Genomic DNA, 19,008 nt, shown 5'->3' with positions numbered 1-19,008 from the left:
TTGCTGATCATTTGCTGATCATTTGTGGATCATTGCAGGCTGGTACCTTGTCCCTGTGTAGAACTTCCATCTACAATATGTGATATTTAACACAAGTTCAGTAACAGTGTCGTCAGGATCCCTTACGACTTTTCTACTAAATGTCATGACTCTTCCAGGAGGTTTTAAGTGAGCACAACTTTTCTAAACTCCCTCAGCCTCTTACTCTCCAAGTCTCATAAGACTTACTCTCCAAGTCTCATTAGTCCAGGAAACACTTGTTGCATTTAGTTTCTTGAATGCACCTGATCACAGGAGCCCCAAGAAGCATAATTAACTATGCCTCAAAACCACACGCCCCAAGCATGCCCAAGACGCAGAAGAATTTTGGGGAGGTCATACTGGCTCACTGAATATGGGGAGACTTGAGCATGTTCCATAAAGCATCCTTGTAATTACGTGAGCTTGAGACCCCCATCCATGCTAATTTTACACCCAGTTTCCTCTGTAAACAAAAATAGATTTCCCTTTTTGTTCTTTCACTGTTTTTTCTTCTCACCGTAGTTTCTCAAATGGGTCCAACTTCCTCTTTCCTACTCGTTTGAGTACTCAACCCTATCAGGGAGAAGACCTCAAGGAAATCTGCAACAGCTCACAGAAACAGCCCCAAGTGGGAGACAGGAAATGAACCTGCAAAATGTGGCTTTTGCTATAAATTGTTCTCTCTTGGTAAGCTCTCTGTATAATGAAAAAAAAAATCTTGTATGGATTTCCTTGGAATTCCTAGTAACAGCTTGTGATTCAAAGCACAACCTGGATTCTGTTCTGCCAGCCAGGCTTAGGTTCCTAAGAAAAAAGATACTGGACAGAGAAGAGAAAATAGTACAAAGTTTTACATGAAAACTAAGGAATAATTCACCTATCAGACAAAAAGTCTTGATTAAAAAAGAAGTGATGAGTGTATAAATTCTTTGCCAATATTTTTGACATTTATCCCAAAAGAGCTGTGATTATATAGCATAATACAGACCTAGAAATCCCCATGGGGACAGGGGAAATCACCAGCCTGAATTCCCGAAGCTAACAGGTCCTTAACTCTAGAGTGTCGTAAAAGGAAACCCAACATTAAATCACTTGGAGACCAAGAGGGAAATTCGTTCTCTGAAAACAGTCACCGTCTTCCTGTCTGTCAGCCCTCCCACCACTCTTTCAAGCCAGCCTGACACCCTCAGGCTTCACCCCCGATGGCACAGTGACTGCGACCCATCTGGCCTCATCCCAGCTCACTCCCATCCCTCTTTTTTCTCTATCCTGTTCTTAAAAGGAGTCCCAGCTTATGACCCTAATCTTGTCCTTCAGATTTTCTATTTTCCTTCAACAACTCTGCATGGTTTCCTCATCTGTGAAATGAGCATAACAGCAACATACAGGGTTGTGGTTGGGCCTACGTGATGATGATGACAGGAAGAAGAATCACACCAACAGTAACATTTACTGAGTGGTTTCTACAAGCCAGATGCTATGCTAACTAATGCAGGAATTAACATGTCTGATTCTCACAGCAATCCTAGGAAGTAGATATTATTATCCCCATTTTACAGAATGAAGAAATGGAGGCACAGACGTGTCAAATAACCTACCAAAGATCATACAGCTGGAAAGGGGAGGGACTAATGATAAATCTGATTCTCTCCTTGATGTCAACTGCTCACAAGTGTTGGAGGGAGGGGACTAATCCTATCCCTAACCCTTGGCCCAGAAGGGGAACAGGGAGGCCATCGAATGAATTGGTCTAAAATGGAAAGGGCTTGAGGCAAGGTCTGTGTCCAAGTCCTTAAGGGAGAATAAAAAGTTCAAAGGATAGGATTAGGGTCATAAAATGACAATGAGAGCTTGGTTCAGGGCTACAGGAAAGCAGAATAGGAATGAGAGCACATGGGCTCATATCTGAAGCTACTGTGATTTCATGGCCCACAATGTCTCAGTATGCCTGATATGCCCTTCCAGCATATTTTTTTTGAGCACTTCAGTTTCCACTGGTCTGAAATATGACCACCTAGTCTTTGAGGAAGCCACCAGGTTGCTCCAAATTTAATACCGTCTCAGATCATTCTAGTTTATTCTCAAAATGTGATGAAAATCCATAGTGGTTTTGAGGTAGCAGTGAATGACAAACAAAAACTGCACTTTCCACATCAACTATAGTGTCTTTTGAACCTACCACAGAAAATGAAGGCCCAAAATGGTGTTAGCTGTCAGATGTGATTAGAATAAGAAAGATGAGAGTTGTAGAAAGTCACTATGGAAGAGGCCTACCTCAGAGACCCTGCTTCAGGATTCCCTGATGTGGGAAACAAAGGCAGAGGAAAATGGCAGATAAAATTAAATTTCCTTATAACCTGCAGCCCATTGACAAATACTTGAGGCTGGCAGAGTAAAACTTTTCTCTAGGGAACTCCCTCCTATCTTAATGTTAATGCTTTGCTAGAGGGAAAACAACCTTAGCTTGACAATAGCTAGGCCTCCAGGATCCTGGGAGTCTTCTTTAGCATACGAAAATCTCACTGGAAACTTCCCCTGGACTTTACCTCCCCCAACTCCTAAATATATAAGCAGTCTCTCCACAGGGTCTGGGGCAGCGATTCCTGCCCATGGGTCCTGTCCCCGTGCTTTAATAAAAGCATGTTTTTGCACCAAAGACGTCTTCAAGAATTCTTTCTTGGCCATCAGCTCCAGACCCCGCGAAACCCACTATCACCCCAAAACCTCATCATTCTCCACCTCATATCACTTTCCATAGAGCCCTAGAACCATCTCTCTAATGACTTTATTTCCATTTCATCTCTTAGTTTGAAACCATCCAGAAGCTCCCACAGAATTTGATCCAAATCCCTTTATATGGGCTCTATCCCTTACCAGGCTTGTCATAACAGCGGTTGACCCTCATCTTTGTCCTGACTGCTGATTTCATGTGCTCACTCTTTCCCTTATCTATTGCGTACCAATAGGGCTAGAAGGTGAGCAACACTGGACCCAGCCTCCGCCTTTAAGTCTTACATACTAATGATGGGAAGTGCATCAATCAGATGTAAAATTACAACTGTGATATGCGCTGTAAAGAAGAAATACATAGCATTGTGAAAGTGTATAATAGAATCTTACTGGGCATGGAGGTCAGGGAAGGCTTCCTCAGTGAACTGACCCTTGAGCTGATATCTGAAGGATTAAGGTGTCAACTAAGTGAAGACAGGAAGGAAGACAGTCCAGGCAACAAGACCAGTGGCAGGAGAACCATGAGGAGAAGACTACTGCTCTATCCCAAAAGTAAAGGGGGCATAGTAAGAGATGAGAGAGGGAATCATAAAAGCGCTGTATGGCTTTAAACCAGGGGTGGGGGCGGGGTGGAGAATGGGTGCGGGGCGGGGGGGGGGGAGTGGGTATGATTGGATTACCATTTTTCTTAATGTTTATTTATTTTTGAGAGAGAGACAGCATGAGCAAGGGAGGGGCAGAGAGAGAGGGAGACACAGAATCTGAAGCAGGTTCCAGGCTCTGAGCTGGCAGCACAGAGCTTGAAGCGGGGCTCAAACTCATGAACCGTGAGATCATGACCTGCGCCGGAGTCAGAAACTTAATGGACTGAGCCACCCAGGCACCCCAGATTACCATTTTGACATCATCCTGGCGGCAATGAGAAAATGAGATCAAAAGGAATCCAAGTCGACCAAAGTAAACACAACTGTAGCCCAGGAAAAAGATAACTGTTTTTTTGAATTAAAGTGAGAAATGGAAAGAATCAGGTAAAATTGGCCACCCCTAATGATGGACTGGATACGAGGGGTGGGAGGAGGTGACATGGTTGTCCTCTGGATCTCTGGCTTCCACACCTGGAAGGATGATGATGTCAGCGCAGAAACAGGGAACAAACCTGTTGCACGGAAGTGAGCAGGTTGTGACTGGCTCTCCTCTCTCTCTCCTGTCCCCCGCACAGTCCTGTCTCCTTTTTTCACAGCAAGGTTATTGAGGCTCCCATTTCGGGGTTCATTATCAGTGTTCACAAGGATGAGTCCTCATATGTAAAGTGCTAGTTTAAGTGTTCAAGCTACTAACCACGCAGGTCCCTCTACCTGGAATGTCCTTCCTCACTGGTTAACTCCTTCTCCTCCTTTACAACCCAGCTTAGCCTCCCCTATCTGGGGTGCTCTTTTACTCTTTCTTACACTCATGGCAATCTCAATTTGAAAATTTCTTATTTTATGCTTTTGTGCATTAGACTCTAAGCCTCTGAAAATCAGAAAATGAGACTCATATTTGTATTTGTATCTTTAGAGGCCAACATAGCTTTTGACATACAGTGAATATACCACAACTCTCTTCTGATTCACAGATGGAGAAAAACAGGGTATGGAACAGTGATGTCACTTCACCTTTGCAGAGTTACCTACTGGATGAATGCACAGTAAGACTAGACCTCAGGTCTTCCTGCTCAGAGGAGTCCCCTCCCAATAACTCACATGCCTCTGGCTGCTTCCCTGATGTCAGGTAAGGCTGGAATCATTGTCTGTTGTGGTTGGGGCTGCTCATTAGTCAAAGATTTGAAGAATAGCTTGAGCCACTATCTGGGAATCACAAAAATGAGAATTGCACATTGCAACTCTTCAATGAGCCGGCAATTCTACTGTCAAATTATGAACCTTGTACTACTTGGAGATTCTATAAAAGCCTGAATGAGGAAGATACTTGGCAAGCAAAAGGAAGAAAGCCATGGATTTTTTTGTAGCAAATCATTTGTGTCTCTGCTCTTGCAAAATGAGGACAGGAAGAAGGAAAATAATTGTGATGGAGTCAGAGAGCAGCCAATCAAATTCTTTCAAAGGATTCTGTAAGGGTTGCTTTTAGGTAACCAACTTCAGACAATGAAACCATGAGTAAGGTAGAAGGGCCCACAGCGACCTCCAATTCCCTAGCTGAATACAAACAGGCCCATTAGGCAACCCACCTCAAAATATCCATAAGCCCTGGATGACCAATGGGTCATTGGTAACCCATTGGTTACTTACCCCAGGACACAGATACCAAAAAAGGAAAATTACATACGTTCTCATACCTCCTTACCTTCTCCCTTAACTATAGCCCCCACCCCCGCTCCTTTGCTGCCTTATGGCACAGAGTCTCTCCTTTGCTGTCCTGCCCACTGCTCCCTTGCAGTGTATTCAATAAACTTATATCTCCTTTGTTCTGCCTTGTGAATTCTTTCACTGTCTGCACCTCTGGCCTCCAGACTATGGGGTCACCCCACATCCAATCGGGAGACCTCCACAGACTCCAAGTGGCATTGTTTCCCAGGGACAGAGAGATGCGGAGCTCGAAGGGCCTGATCCATGGAAGCCACAATTTGAGGTCTGACTAGCACTACCAGTGGCACTGCTGAGGGGAAAGGTTTTCCCTTTCACATTCAGAAGAACCTTCTTCTTCTCTCTCTCTCTTTTTTTTTTTTGTCTGAAAACCCTAAACTTCTACATATTCTGCAGCTAAGCACGCATATAGGCTAGACCATTACACAATAGTGAAATTTTGTCTTCCATAGTATCAAAGCATAATTTTTACAAAGTTAAAAATGTAACTCTCATACAAATATATAGTAAGCATGATAGGAATGTATTTAACTCATTAATAAGAAGATAGACAAGATGTCCATGTTATGGAAACTGGTCTGGATCACCCGGCAGAAGAACCTAGCGGCACTCGGAGATCTTGGAAGGAAGGAGGTTTATTTTACACCGGTGGGCCCAGAGGAGATCATTCTCCAGAGATCTGAGCCCAGAGCATCAACAGAGGGGACAATTTATAGTCTGTGACTTCTGTATCCCTCATTAGTAGTAATTTGGCACCTGTGGCAAGCAGGGTAGGAAGGAAATCCCAGAAGGGGTGTCTTCTGACAAGGACTGGAATTCCCTGATCAGTCCTGTCGGCCATCTTATAACAGATTTTTCCCTAACATCCAAGCTAGTTCAAAGGCAGATATAGGAAAGTGATGTCACTATAGTTGGTGAAACTGTAAAGAAAGAAGGCTGGAATACGATTGCTAAATTAGATGCAAAATCAGTTAATGTTCCAGAGATCCATAAAACCACAACTTTCAGAGTTCTTTTCTCTGCTGGACACAAATTATCCTCATCTCTACCAGGCAAGAACGATTTGTACCCTGTCAGTTAATACTTAACTTTACTGTCTGGGCCCTAATCAATAGTAAATAATAATCAAGGTTACATTCTCATAGAATCAGACAGGTCATGTTAGAGTTGAAAGGATACATTGCTTTTGTTTTGCTTGGTTTCTAATCACTGGATGAATTTTCATAACAAGAGGTTCACAGGAAGGAAAATAATACATCCATCAATATTCTGAGATACCCAAAGTATGCTTGAGTGATTAGGAAAGTGGGGGATGGTAGCGGAGAGAGAAAGGAAAATGGATCCAGGCTCCAGATACTATTGTTTTTTAAATCTTCTGATTGTGGAGGCCAGAAAACCATAAATCTTGCCTTGAGCATTTTGATCTCAGGTCTCTTGCTGAGGGAGAGTTGAATGATGCCATTCTTCACATATTCAGCTGCTGGGTAAGGTCTATAGATTGCAAAGACATTCCATCAAGTTGGTTGGTTCATTAACTCACTAAGTTTCACTTCATTCATTTGTTTGTTAGGTGCTGGGATATAGCTAATAATAATAAAGAAGGGATTCACATTCTGATGGTGGCTAAGATAAACAAGAAAAGAGTAAACAAAGACACAGAATATTAATGAATTGAGACAGCAGTATCAATAAAGGAGTAAACTTCATTCTGTGATGGAGAAGACCAAGCAAGGTTGAGTAGGTTGGCCACTGAGACTTCTCTGGAGAGAGGCAGCAAGTAAACAGAGGCCTGACAGGTAAGAAGTTCCAGCCATCAGTAGGGCGAAGGAAGGGGTATTTCAGGCATTGGGTAACATAAGCACACAAGCCATGAGGCTGAAGAGGGCCTTGTATGTTCCAGAACCTATCTGAAGTCCAGGGTGTTCAAGGGTGGGAAACAAGGCAGAGAGTGACATATGGAAAGACGAGTGGATGGAGGCATGATGATCATGAAAATCTCTGCAGGACATGGCAGAAATTTTTTATTTTGTTCTAAAAACACCAGAAAGCTATTTAACAGTTCTGTGCAGTGGAGCAACACAAATTTGCATTTAAGATTATCATTTTAACTGCTACATAGAGAATGGATTATGGAGGGCAAGTCTTAAAATAGGAAGAACACTTGGGAGTTCACTGCAATAAGAACCAATAAGACCTAAAGCAACATAATGACTGTAGAAATGATGAACAGTGGGTGACTTTGAGGTGTATTTTGAAGGTAGCCTTATGGGCCTTGCTGTTGAATGTAGAAGAGAAGAAAAGCAGGATTCAAGACTCCTAGGCTTATGCTATGGTGCAGTAGCAAAATTTACTCAAATGGGTAACACAGAGGGTTGGAGAATGGGGTCAGGGAGAGGCAGAACTGAGACGATCGGGGCAGAGAGGAATCTAGAATTCCACTGCGGACTTACTAAGTTTGCCAGGACTATGGCCCATCCAGGGTGAGATGCCAAGGAGGCAACTGGATGTGAGTCTGGAGCTCAAGTGAAAGGTCTCAGTTTGAAGTATCAATTGAGAGTCTCAGCATGTAGAAGACATGTAAATCTCTGAGAATAGATGACATTTCCAAGGGTAAATGCGCAGAGAGACAAGATAGCCCAGAGTTGAGGGACAAGAATTAATTATGCAAGAGGTAAAGAGTATAAAGGTTCAACATTTCCATGTTGCTCCCAACTTTTATTGAAACCATGCAACCATTTCATGATTTAGTCTCTTTCACTGTGGAACACTCTTAGTCACTGCTGCAAACCTGATTTGTGTGTTACTAGATGAAATGACCATCAGATGAGTCCAATGACGTATACCTCAGAAACATTCTCCATCTCCCACTCAACAGCACCAAATTCCCAAGAAAATAATACAGAAATATTATTTTCTTTCTTACTGGGCTTCTAAACACCCTTTGGTGTCCCGTTTCTCATCTCTCAAGAGCTCTCCTGAAAAAAGAGGTAGGGAGGGTAAGGGTAAGGATGCAGAACAGTAGAGTGGAGAAGCTATTCCTTACCTCTTCTTCTTCAAGTAGAATGAGCCGAACCACAACAATGTGAATTGCATTGCCAATACTTGGGTTATGGAACAACCCAGTGACCTAGAGTCAGAAATGGAAAACCATTAGCTCACATGCATAGATAAATACCAGAGTGGGGCGGGGGTGGGGGGGGGAGGAATAGCACTGTGATGCACTTGAAATAAATGTTATTTTATAGCTTAGGAATTTTGGGGGGGAGTGCAACAAAGAGTGAGAAATGCCCCCTGGCCCAATCCACACTATGATACTTAACAGCAACCTTTCCAAGGTGACTGACTAGCTGTGTGCTTGAGGGACTGGTGCCTTTCTTCCCTTTGACCCTTTCCCTGATCCATAGTCTTTCTCTCTTGTATTATCAGTTCATTAGTCAAATACCTTTTCCCGTCTCCATAAGACTAGCACTCTCTCTAACCCTCTCTCTGGGAAGGCAGAAACACCAAGGATACAAAAGGGAAGTCTGGAATTAGGGGGGTCATGAACTTTATTCCAATTCTAATTCTAACTACCTTGAGGAAAGCATGTTCTAATTCTTTGCCTCAGTTTACTTATCTGTGCACTAACATAAATTGATGAGATAAAGTCACACTAAAAGGATTGAGTCACTTGAGCAATACCCAGTAGAAAATATATGACAAATCCCAAATTTCCCTAGGATACACACCTTTAAGAGACAGAATAATTAGCCCTGAATTTCCATCCTTCCTCACTTAGGCAGGGAATAGATTCATATATCTATATCTATCTATCTGTATATAGATAGATATATCTATCTATATACAGATAGATAGATAGATAGATAGATAGATAGATAGATAGATGTGTATAGATAGATATAGATACAGATATATGGAAAGAACAAAAAAGGTATCTCTTATTTTTGGAGGGTAGAGCATATCTAATGACACTGTTCGCCAGCTGCCTCTCCCCACTCCAGGGTCTGACATACCATGTTCATGATGGTGAGGATATAGGACTCCACATTGTCACTCCCATGATACTCAATCATCTTCGTGTCAGCCACCACCAGTGTCTCCACCCATCGCTCTTTACTGATGGAACGCCGAGACAGGCCTCTGCTGGGCCAGTGGTTCCTCTCCCACTTTTCTCGCTGTTGCTCTAGTGTCTGGGAGGTGGCAAGACTGTCTAAACGTGAAGGAGAAGACAGTGGGCTAACTCTATGTATTCTCATATACTACTCACTTCTGCTTGTCAAGATGCAAGGCCATAAGTTTAACTTCTGTTTAACATTGTAGGAATGCAAGGTTCTTATATACATGACTGAAATGGAAGAAGAGATCAATTTAAATGATTATGACCAAGATAACTGGAATTTGCATCTTTTTTTTTAAAGTTTATTTATTTTGAGAGAAAGAGAGACATCAGCAAGGGAGGAACAGAGAGACAGGGACAGAGGATCAGAAGTGGGCTCTGTACTGACAGCAGAGAGCCCAACGCGGGGCTAAGACTCACAAATTGCCAAGATCATGACCTCAGCCAAAGTTGGATGCTTAAATGATTGAGCCACCCAGGTATCCCTGAAACTTGCATCTTATAGAGAGGTTCAAAGGTACTTCTCTGAAATAATTATTACCTATTTCATTAAATAGACTCCTCACTATTAAAAAGATGTTATAATAAAAAATAAGAACTTTTTCTTCTTCTCTTCCTCCTCTAAATATTTCAGTGTCTACTATGTGCAAGGCAGTGTCCTGGGTTTTAAAGCACCAAGTTGTTTATCCTCATGAAGGTTTGAGGGACGTGCTTCTTTGTTTTGCAAATGTGGGAATTAATGTTCAAAATGACTGGTTCAATAATTTCCCAGAAGTCACATAGTCTATAAAGTCTGGAAGATCCAGGGTTTTCTATGCCCTAAAATCATGTACGTTTCATATACACCACACTGTCTCCCGCAGAGTAAACATGCATACAACCGGAGAACATGAAAGCTGGAAAAGCTGTATATACTTCAAGAAGGTATAGAGATAGAGTTGATTACCCTGGTTTGCTATGTAGCCCTTCTGGGTTCCTCAGTTTCACTATCTGTGTGAAGTTAGAACATGCCCAGTAATATTCACCAAAAAAATGTGACATAATTGTAGGTCCAAATAATTTCAAATTCACTTCTTGTCAGCTTTACTTGAAAATAATAAAGCTGTACTAGGTATAGCACTTTTGGAAAATAACCCAGGATTGTGTTAGCCTTGAAGGGAAGTCTTGTGAAGATTTGCGAACAAGGAGATGGTTGACCTCTCATCTGCCTGTGGTAGAACGAGTTTCTATTTTCCTTCTCCACCTACTTTGCACGGATGAGTATGTCTTCCCTAAGAAACCTCTAGAGATGTTATCAATGGGTTCTGACTCTGCATCCTTACCTACCCCCCTGTCTGTCACCCTCTTTTTGAGAATGGGAACATTTCAAACTATGTTTCCAAATCTCTCTGTACAAGCCAAGGAGCAAGCCATACTCGAGTCCACGTGGGATCTGTGTTCTAGAAGGGGCGTTAGCAGACCAGGCCAAGTAGAGGAATCCTATCAATCCAGTTAGATGTGATCTCCTTCTCTCAATCCCTCTTGTCCTTGCCATGTGGGGTGGGGAATCTCCTCCAAGCTGCAAGGATGACCAGTGCTCTCCATGACCTTATATATCTGGGCGAGCAGCTATAAGCATCTTCACCCAGTGCCCTAACAAAGCCTGTAGTCCTTGGTGACCCTCCTCACTTGGTCCTGTAGGCTCATCACCCACCCCCTCAGTGGGGGTCCTCTTGCAGAGGCTTCCGCTGGCACGAAGTATGCATTGTGCAGCCCAGTCATTAAAGCAGGACCCCTTGCTCCAGGCTGTGGCTATAGACACCCCTCCTCTCAGGCCGCAGGTACCTAAGGTTAGGAGCTGACAGGAGGCTGGCACCCATAAGACGCTGGTAGGATAAAGGTGATTTCTCTGCTTCTCCCAGTCCTTGCTTTTCTTGTGTCTCTGCCTTTACTCCCCCTCCTCCACCTTTTATCTCCTCAGTGTTGAGCAAAAGAGTTTAAAGGGGGGAAAAAAAAAGATAACCTTTAAAGCCCCATGAAGTTATTTTCAATTTTTCCAGCAAATAGTCTGGTAAGTTCTCAGTAAACGGGCATGTAGGAAGAAACGTGGAAATGAGAGATGCAGGCTGGTAAAGACGTGTATCGATTTAACATTTTCAACAAGACCTACACTGAGCACTTGCTAAAGGCCAGATCCTGCGCTAATGAAAATGTCTTCAGGTTTCACGTATTCCCCAAGGAGAGAGATATCTGTACTCATAAACAGTGCCAGAAGCTCTGCAGAAGTGGTAGTGGTGGGATTCCGCCTGGACCCTGACGGGACCAAGCTGGGAGAGGATCGTACACACCCAGGCCGACTCTGTCCTCATGAAGTCATCCCAGGCTTAACAGAAAAATTGCTTCTGCTCAAGAATTTCAGACTGTACAAGAAGCCAGCCGTACACACTTCTCTTCAAGGCCTGGTGACAAAGCCAGACAGTTCTGTAGTGGCAGGTGAGGTGCCAACAATTCTGGGAGGCTCCTGACCTTGCCACCTCCCCCCCCCCCCCCCCCCCCCGCCACACACACACACACACATAGTCAGCTCAGGATGCCATAACAAAATACCAGGGCTTGAAGGACAGAAATGTGTCTTCTTCCAGTCCCGGAAACTGGAAGTCCAAGATCAGGATGCCGGCAAGGGCAGGCTCTGGTGAGAGCTCTCTTTCTGGCTTGCAGATGGCTACCTTCCCACTATCTGCTGACATGGTTTTTCCTCAGTGTGTGCGTGTGGACAGATTTTGTTCTCACCCTCTTCTTATCAGGCCACCAATCGTGTTGAACGAGGACCCCACCCTTATGACTCCATTTAACCTTAGTAACCTCCTAAAAGCCCTGTGTCTGAATACAGTCACACCGGGTGGGGGGTGGGGGATTAGGGCTTCAACATGGGAAATCTGGGAGGACACAATTCCGTCCATACCCCACAAATACTTTGTTCAGAGATCTCTCTTTTGGGCAGGCCTCTAACTGAGAACTTCCACAGTGCTGTAGTTTCCTGCTCCTCGAGGGGCTGTCCAATGTTTTTCTTCTGACAAAATTCTTTAATAAAATTTATAAAAATGAATATTTAAGAATTCTCTTACCTCGCATTGTTTTCCTTTTCCACCCCCAAAGAAAATACAAAATTATCAACACCCACACACATATACCCTCCAAACTATAGTGACATTCTCTACACAGGACTACATTAGAGTTTAAATTGGTGAAAAATCAAGAAAATTCCAAGAAGTGATTGCAGGGATGATTTTTTTTTTCTTCAAAAAACAGCTGACAGAAAGTAAAGCAATTTAAGTAAAATTATTTTCCAAGGTTGTCAGAGGTTCTTGAAGTTCACATTTCAACTACAAGAAGAGAAGCTCGCATCAGAGCCTGGCCTTGCTGGCTTTTTAAAGGGCCAGAAGGGCATCTCCTTTCACTTTATGACCAGTGCCTAATACCATGCCTGGAAAACAGTGGCACTCAATAAATGTTTGATGTATGGGTGAAGGAAAAACTGAAGATGATCAGAAACAACTTATGAATCACAAATACTGAAGAAATGCAAGAGTTGTCTACTTTTGCCTATTGGATGGCTTGTGTCAATTAAAGAATGTTCCACCCTGAGACTGTGAAGTGTCTGTTTGAAGGGGAGAAATCTAGCCAAGTGGGCAGTTTGGGGAAGGACAATATCCAATATCTAGTCCTGACCCAGGACTGACTTTCCCAAACCAGAAGCCAAGGAAATGCAGGTATCTGTATTGTCTGCTGAGGGGTGCAGGACACCCTGTGCACTAACAGAACAGAGGGCTTAGAGATCTCTGGGGAATACAAATAACTGACTTCTTTTTCCCTTCCCCAAACCCCAAGTGCTTTAGGCAGCTCTTCACAAAGCTCTGTCTCATTTAGAGCTCTCTTGGGTAGCAGAGCCCATCTGTCAGACTCAGGGTCGCCAGGACATCTGCAGGTAGGTTGAACCATGGCTTGAGCAAGTTGCATGGAGAAGACTCAAGTTTTCCCAGGGAGCAAGGAAAGTGAACACAGAGAGTGGAAGACTCAGAAAATTATAAAGTTTCTTGGACTCTAAGGGATTTTTTTTAGCATGCCAGGAGCTTCTAGCATGGGCAATAAAGCCATGTCTTCCACTGAAGGACTTGCTCAAGGCTCTGTCTCCTATCCTGACCCACCTCTTCCCTCACCTCAATTCTCTTCTGCTGCCCTATGCACAGATTTTTCATAGAGAAGGAGGATTTCTCCCTGGCATGAAGGATTACCTACCACAGACTGGAAACTGGATGTTAACTGCACCAACTGACAGATTTGAGGCCCAGCTTCCCCCAAGAAGATCCTCTCAAGTTAATCTTCTCCAGGCCACACCCAATAGCTTCTAGACGCCCATCTTCCTGCCATCAGCACGAGTGAGGTTCCTGAAGCACAACGACTCAGCAACAACACAGACACGGACAGCCACCTCTGATGAAATGCCTAACAAGAGCCTGGTCTGTGATAAACACTTTTTTATTTGATAATGTACTAGTTAGTTCTCAATAACCATATGAGATAAGTCTTATTATTGCTATTTTAAAATAAGAAACATGAGATTCAGAGAAGTTATAAAATTTGTTCAAAGTCATATGGCTAATAAGCAGCAGACCAGCATTTTAGATGAGTCGGTCTGAATCTCATTCAGATTGGTGCTGTGGGGATAGCGGTAGTGTTCCTGGGAAACCCCTGCCTGGAAACTGCAATGTGTGGAGTAGAAAGGGTTAGCTGAAAACAATCATCTTAGCAGAAAAGCTGGATCAGGCACCAGCTGGCCCCAAGCTCCAAGTCCCTACGAGTCCCAAGCAACGTTTGAAGGAAATTTGTCTGGGAGAAGCTCAATAGGTAATACGTGATCTTTTGAAACTGGCTTTCTGGAGACAATGTCTCACTTCTCTTGTATAATCCAGACACATGCTACTTAGAGAAGATGTCTTGGATCCAGAGTTGGTGCTTAGAGAAATGACACCAGGAAAAAAGAGGAACATCTTAAGTCTGATAGGACGTAGAAAGCTTTGGTTCAGGTCCACCATTGACAATTGTTTCACTCCCCATCCTGATGAGCTTGGCCAAAACCACTTCTGCATTGAGCCACTTGTAAGCCCCATGACCTTGGGCAGGTGTTCTCATCACCACCCCTACCCTACAGCCATGAAATGAGGAAATTGAACTGAACTCCTACGTTAAAAATGTATTTTATGGGTATCTGTCTGGCTCAATCCATTGAGCATGCAACTCTTGATCTTGGGGTTGTGAGTTTAAGCTCCATGTTGGGTGTAGAAAGATTACGTAAAAAATAAAAAAATAAAAATGTATTTTAGTAATGAAACCCTTTCTTCAAACCAAAATTATGCAAAAAGCAAGGAAAAGAAACAATCCCAAAGCAGATGTGGCAGATGGTACAGAGAGGGACTCCACATGGCAGAGCTTTAAACCACCAGAAGACACCATATCCAAGGGTCTTTTCAGCCCTGGTGTTGTTTCAGTTGAACAAACACACCTTCCACTGCCCACACAACTGAGCATTTTGCTGCTATCACACATTTGCAACCAGATCCCCTTCTTGGCAGAACACTGCTGCCTTTTCCAACAGAGCTGAACATCAGTATTGGAGCTCATATCCATTAGCAACAATAGTTGAGCTGCCAAAGGTGTCCATCTCTCTGGGCCAGCTTCGGGTAGATTTGAAATGTCCCAGCCAGGGACCTCATTTTCATTAAAAAGAAGTATATCTTACTCACTGTGAACCAAAACTATTTTTGTCCGTAGGTAAGAGACTTCTCAAAACTGGCCACTGTTAAAGTGAAGACATATGTCTTTAGAGATAAACAAGTGAAGAAACATGAGTCTAAGTGTTAGTTAGTAACTAGTAGATGTCAAAAGCAAGTATTTCCCAGGGTTAGGGCTGTGGACCAAAGTATCAGTATGTGAAAAAATGAAAAATTATATAAGCTCCCCACAGGCTGATTGGTCCTGGCTGATAACACCCTCACTTCATTGAGAACATGTCAAAAAGGTGGGAGAAAATGAGAAATCATTTTTGAGATGAGAAATCTCCCAAAATGATAACACAATTAAATCAAGTACAGGTAAAAGGGAAGCTTTTAAATCTCTCCTGAGAGCCAATATCAGAATCAGAATTTATAAAACAATATGATCCATTATTATCTTACTTTAAATTGTCAATTTCGTTCATTGCTAACACACGATGACAAGCAATTCTACTGAATTGAGATCTAATTCCACACACTTTCTTTCCCTTCCTCATCTTCTGGCAAAAATGTGCTGATGAATTTCTCATAATGAAGACAAATGTGGAAGAGGCAGATAGGGGCAGAAGGAAGACCAAAAAACTCCCAAACTTAAGTAATCAACCAAGTAGGATAATGAGTCCCAGCAAGCTGAAACATTGATAGAACTCTAATGACACACTTTCCTTAGCTTAGTAACTCAGGGACTTCCACACTTCCTCCAAGGCACTGTGAAAGGCTTCTTATACATAGCCTCTACATCCTCAGTGGTGAGCTCCATTTCTGAAGGTGTTCAGAAAGAGTTTATTCCTGCGCAGTTACATTTTCATGTATAATGTAGAATCCACCAGCTTATAAATAACTAGCTATACGGTAATACAAGCAGGGAATTTAGTACACTGTTTCCCAAGCTTTCTTGACCTTGGGACTTGTTGCTTTCAGAGCTCTCATTAATACGTAGTGTTCCATGGCACATCACTTAAGAAATACAGCTTTTAAGGATTACTGGCTCAGGAAGGAAATCAGATTAAATGACTGCTAAAGCTTTTTCAGATTATATGGACCTGTCATTCTAAGATGATCTGTATGGAAATGAAGGGGAAAAACATGTCTTTTCCAGGAGCTACAGAGTGGGAATGGAAACCTAGGGTACCTGTGTCTTCAAGTACCTTATGCTTTCTTCCTAAGGTTCTCCTTGGTCTTAATGAAGGTTTATATCTTGATGGATCAAAAAGACCTATTACTTAAGTAGAAAGACTGAGAAAATGAGAGAGGCAGGAGAGGAGCCTCTTGAAGAATGGAGTTCTTTCATCTGTGGGGAGATGGGTGATGGACCAGTATGGGGCATCTTACCAATTACCTAGGGCTGATCCTAAGCTTCAGCAAGACCTTCCAAGAAAAGGCTCACTCTGAAACTCCAGGTCTACCTATTCTGGCAGTACTTTTAAAGATTATCAAATGCTACAACCATAGTACATGTTCATTAAATATGATGCCAATGGCTTAACAGGATTTTCTTAATGCTCACAGGGACTTCTAGCCAACTGCTGTCACAAGAAGGAAAAATGAATCAGTCCTATCCAGATGGATCTAGGCCGTTCTAAGGTGGTGGGCCATCGAAGGTGGAGACCCTCTCAGCTCAGTGTCCCTTTCTCATCTGCCTAGGTTCCTGTCCAGTTGTTTATATCAAATCCCCAAAACTATCATACAAAATACTGAACATGCATAAGGCAATTTGTGCCTGCCTTCATGATGACTGTGTCAGGCCACCAGTTGTCCCAATATTTGCTTTTCCTCTTTGATTTTTTGCTGGGCACACGCCCTCCTAGAATACAATAATGCAGCATCCCTTGCAACTAAATTCTGACCAGTGGGACCCAAGGGAAAGCACCACGTCTACCTTACAGAACTTAAAAGGAAGACCCAGGAACTTCTTTTCTACTTCTTCCTTCCTGGCCCTGAGTGTGGATGGACAAGAAAGTGGAAGCCAGACATCACAGAAGATAGAACAAGAGAGAAGACAGGCAACAGAAAGAGTCTGAGTTCCTGATGATGGTGCACTGCACCAACCTTGCAAATTTTATCTCCAAATTTCACTTATGCGAGAGAGAAATAAAAGTTTACTTTTCAACTAGAATGGAACTAGTCTAGACTAGTCTGGACTAGTTCTTTGCACGCAATAGCAATATCTCAAATAAATACATCTTCTTTGGGGTTTTCTGCCACACATAAACATATAATCCTGAAGGATATGATGACTTAACCACCCTCTCCATGTCTGTAAGGGCTATCTCTTATTCATAACCCTGTGGGGGTGGGTTGCTTTCCTCTCCAAGTGGTAGCATTTGATCCGTCTCCTCAGATGGGTAAGTTGATTGAGTGTAAATAAACAGAGGGTTCGCTTTTAATACCTCCACTGTATAAATAGCAGGAATGACTGACCACCCTGAATGGCTTCCAGAAATAGCATGATCAGAAATGGCTTCCAGAAATAGCATGATCAGACTCATGTCCTGGGGAAAACAATGCCATGAGTCCCCTGTATGGTCTTCTTTACAGATCTGAATGTGCCAAGCTTTCGTGGAAAGAGAAAGAAAACACTATTCATGCTTGGGAACCTCAATTCTTACGTGCTTTTAAATGAAGCAAGAAAATTCTTGGTGAAACCTACTGGGTTGACTATTAGTATTCTCTCCAGTCATCAAAGGCTGAGCGTGTCTGTTAGAAAGAAACCTAACAGTGAGCTACTTTTGCTGCTGCTATCCTCCTAGTCCACACATAACTGCTTGGTATTTCAAGTCACCAACTTGACTCCAGGGCATAAATAGATCTAAGCTCTTCTGTACCCCCAGAGTCCCTCAGAAAATGGATATCCTGAGTAATAAATATTAACTTGGCAAGACAGCAAGTAGTCAAGCTGCAAGTTAAGATCAAAGAAACCTTTGAGGACACCAATCAGAGAGCTATCTCCAGAGACCAGAGAAGCCATCTGTCCTATCTTTGAGCCGACACCAAAAGAACAATGCCACCCTGATGAGACCATTTTTTTTTAAATTTTTTTTTCAACGTTTATTTATTTTTGGGACAGAGAGAGACAGAGCATGAACGGGGGAGGGGCAGAGAGAGAGGGAGACACAGAATCGGAAGCAGGCTCCAGGCTCTGAGCCATCAGCCCAGAGCCTGACGCGGGGCTCGAACTCACGGACCGCGAGATGGTGACCTGGCTGAAGTCGGACGCTTAACCGACTGCGCCACCCAGGCGCCCCGGGGGACCATTTTTTAAAAAGGTGAAAGAGACCATATTTACGTATGGTCATACTGACATATATATATACGGGTATATTCTACACATACATATATAATGGGTGTGTTTACATACTCTACTTAATGCTTAATTTCACACCAATACAACTTCTTCTATGCCCGTTTATTATAAGTACGATATTTATTCATATAAGTTTCTCTTCTTCTCCTAGCATATATGGCCCTCCTCTACCCAGAAACTAGACCAAAATAGGTGCATTTCTTTACAGTTCTTCTCTGGGATATTTTTTGTTGGTTGATTGGTTTGGTTTGATTTCTAATACACCCCTTCACTGAGAATGACACTTTTTCCTAAATTTCAGCTTTATTTATGTGCCTCCTTCTGGCTGTCCACTTTCTATGGGCTCAGAAATTTGTCCCCGGTTGCTCACAAATGGATTCTTAAAATCCAGAGTATAGAGCTCCAGGAAACTATCATCTTTGTCTCTAGCATTTGGTTAACCTTTGCTGTCTGCACTCCCATCTTTCTCCCCCGTCCCTCCTCCTCCTCCTCCTCCTCCTCCTCCTCCTCTTTCTTCTTCTTCTTCTTCTTCTTCTTCTTCTTCTTCTTCTTCTTCTTCTTTTAACCTCTGAAAGCTTTGTTCATGTTCATGTCCACTCTACTATCTGTATTTAAAGAAAAGAGATTTTTTAAAGCTCTTTGTCCAGAATTTTAAAGTTCCCC

The 19,008-nt window shown here is 42.8% G+C and overlaps 1 protein-coding gene across 3 annotated transcripts in view; it reads right to left on the bottom strand.

The window, feature by feature from the left end:
• Positions 1–19,008, bottom strand: part of ADAMTS12 (ADAM metallopeptidase with thrombospondin type 1 motif 12) — a 336,805-nt gene that overhangs the window by 132,893 nt on the left and 184,904 nt on the right. For all 3 annotated transcript variants that reach the window (XM_045440828.1, XM_045440822.1, XM_045440815.1), the window contains exons 4-5: positions 9,128–9,324; positions 8,158–8,241 (exon numbers count right to left, since the gene is read on the bottom strand). In XM_045440828.1, coding sequence (XP_045296784.1) covers positions 8,158–8,241; positions 9,128–9,324 — 281 coding nt within the window. The remainder of the gene's footprint in view (positions 1–8,157; positions 8,242–9,127; positions 9,325–19,008) is intronic.

The sequence above is a fragment of the Leopardus geoffroyi genome, chromosome A1, assembly GCF_018350155.1.
Source record: "Leopardus geoffroyi isolate Oge1 chromosome A1, O.geoffroyi_Oge1_pat1.0, whole genome shotgun sequence".
Classification (NCBI taxonomy): domain Eukaryota; kingdom Metazoa; phylum Chordata; class Mammalia; order Carnivora; family Felidae; genus Leopardus; species Leopardus geoffroyi.
This window is presented reverse-complemented; position numbering and strand designations above follow the sequence as displayed.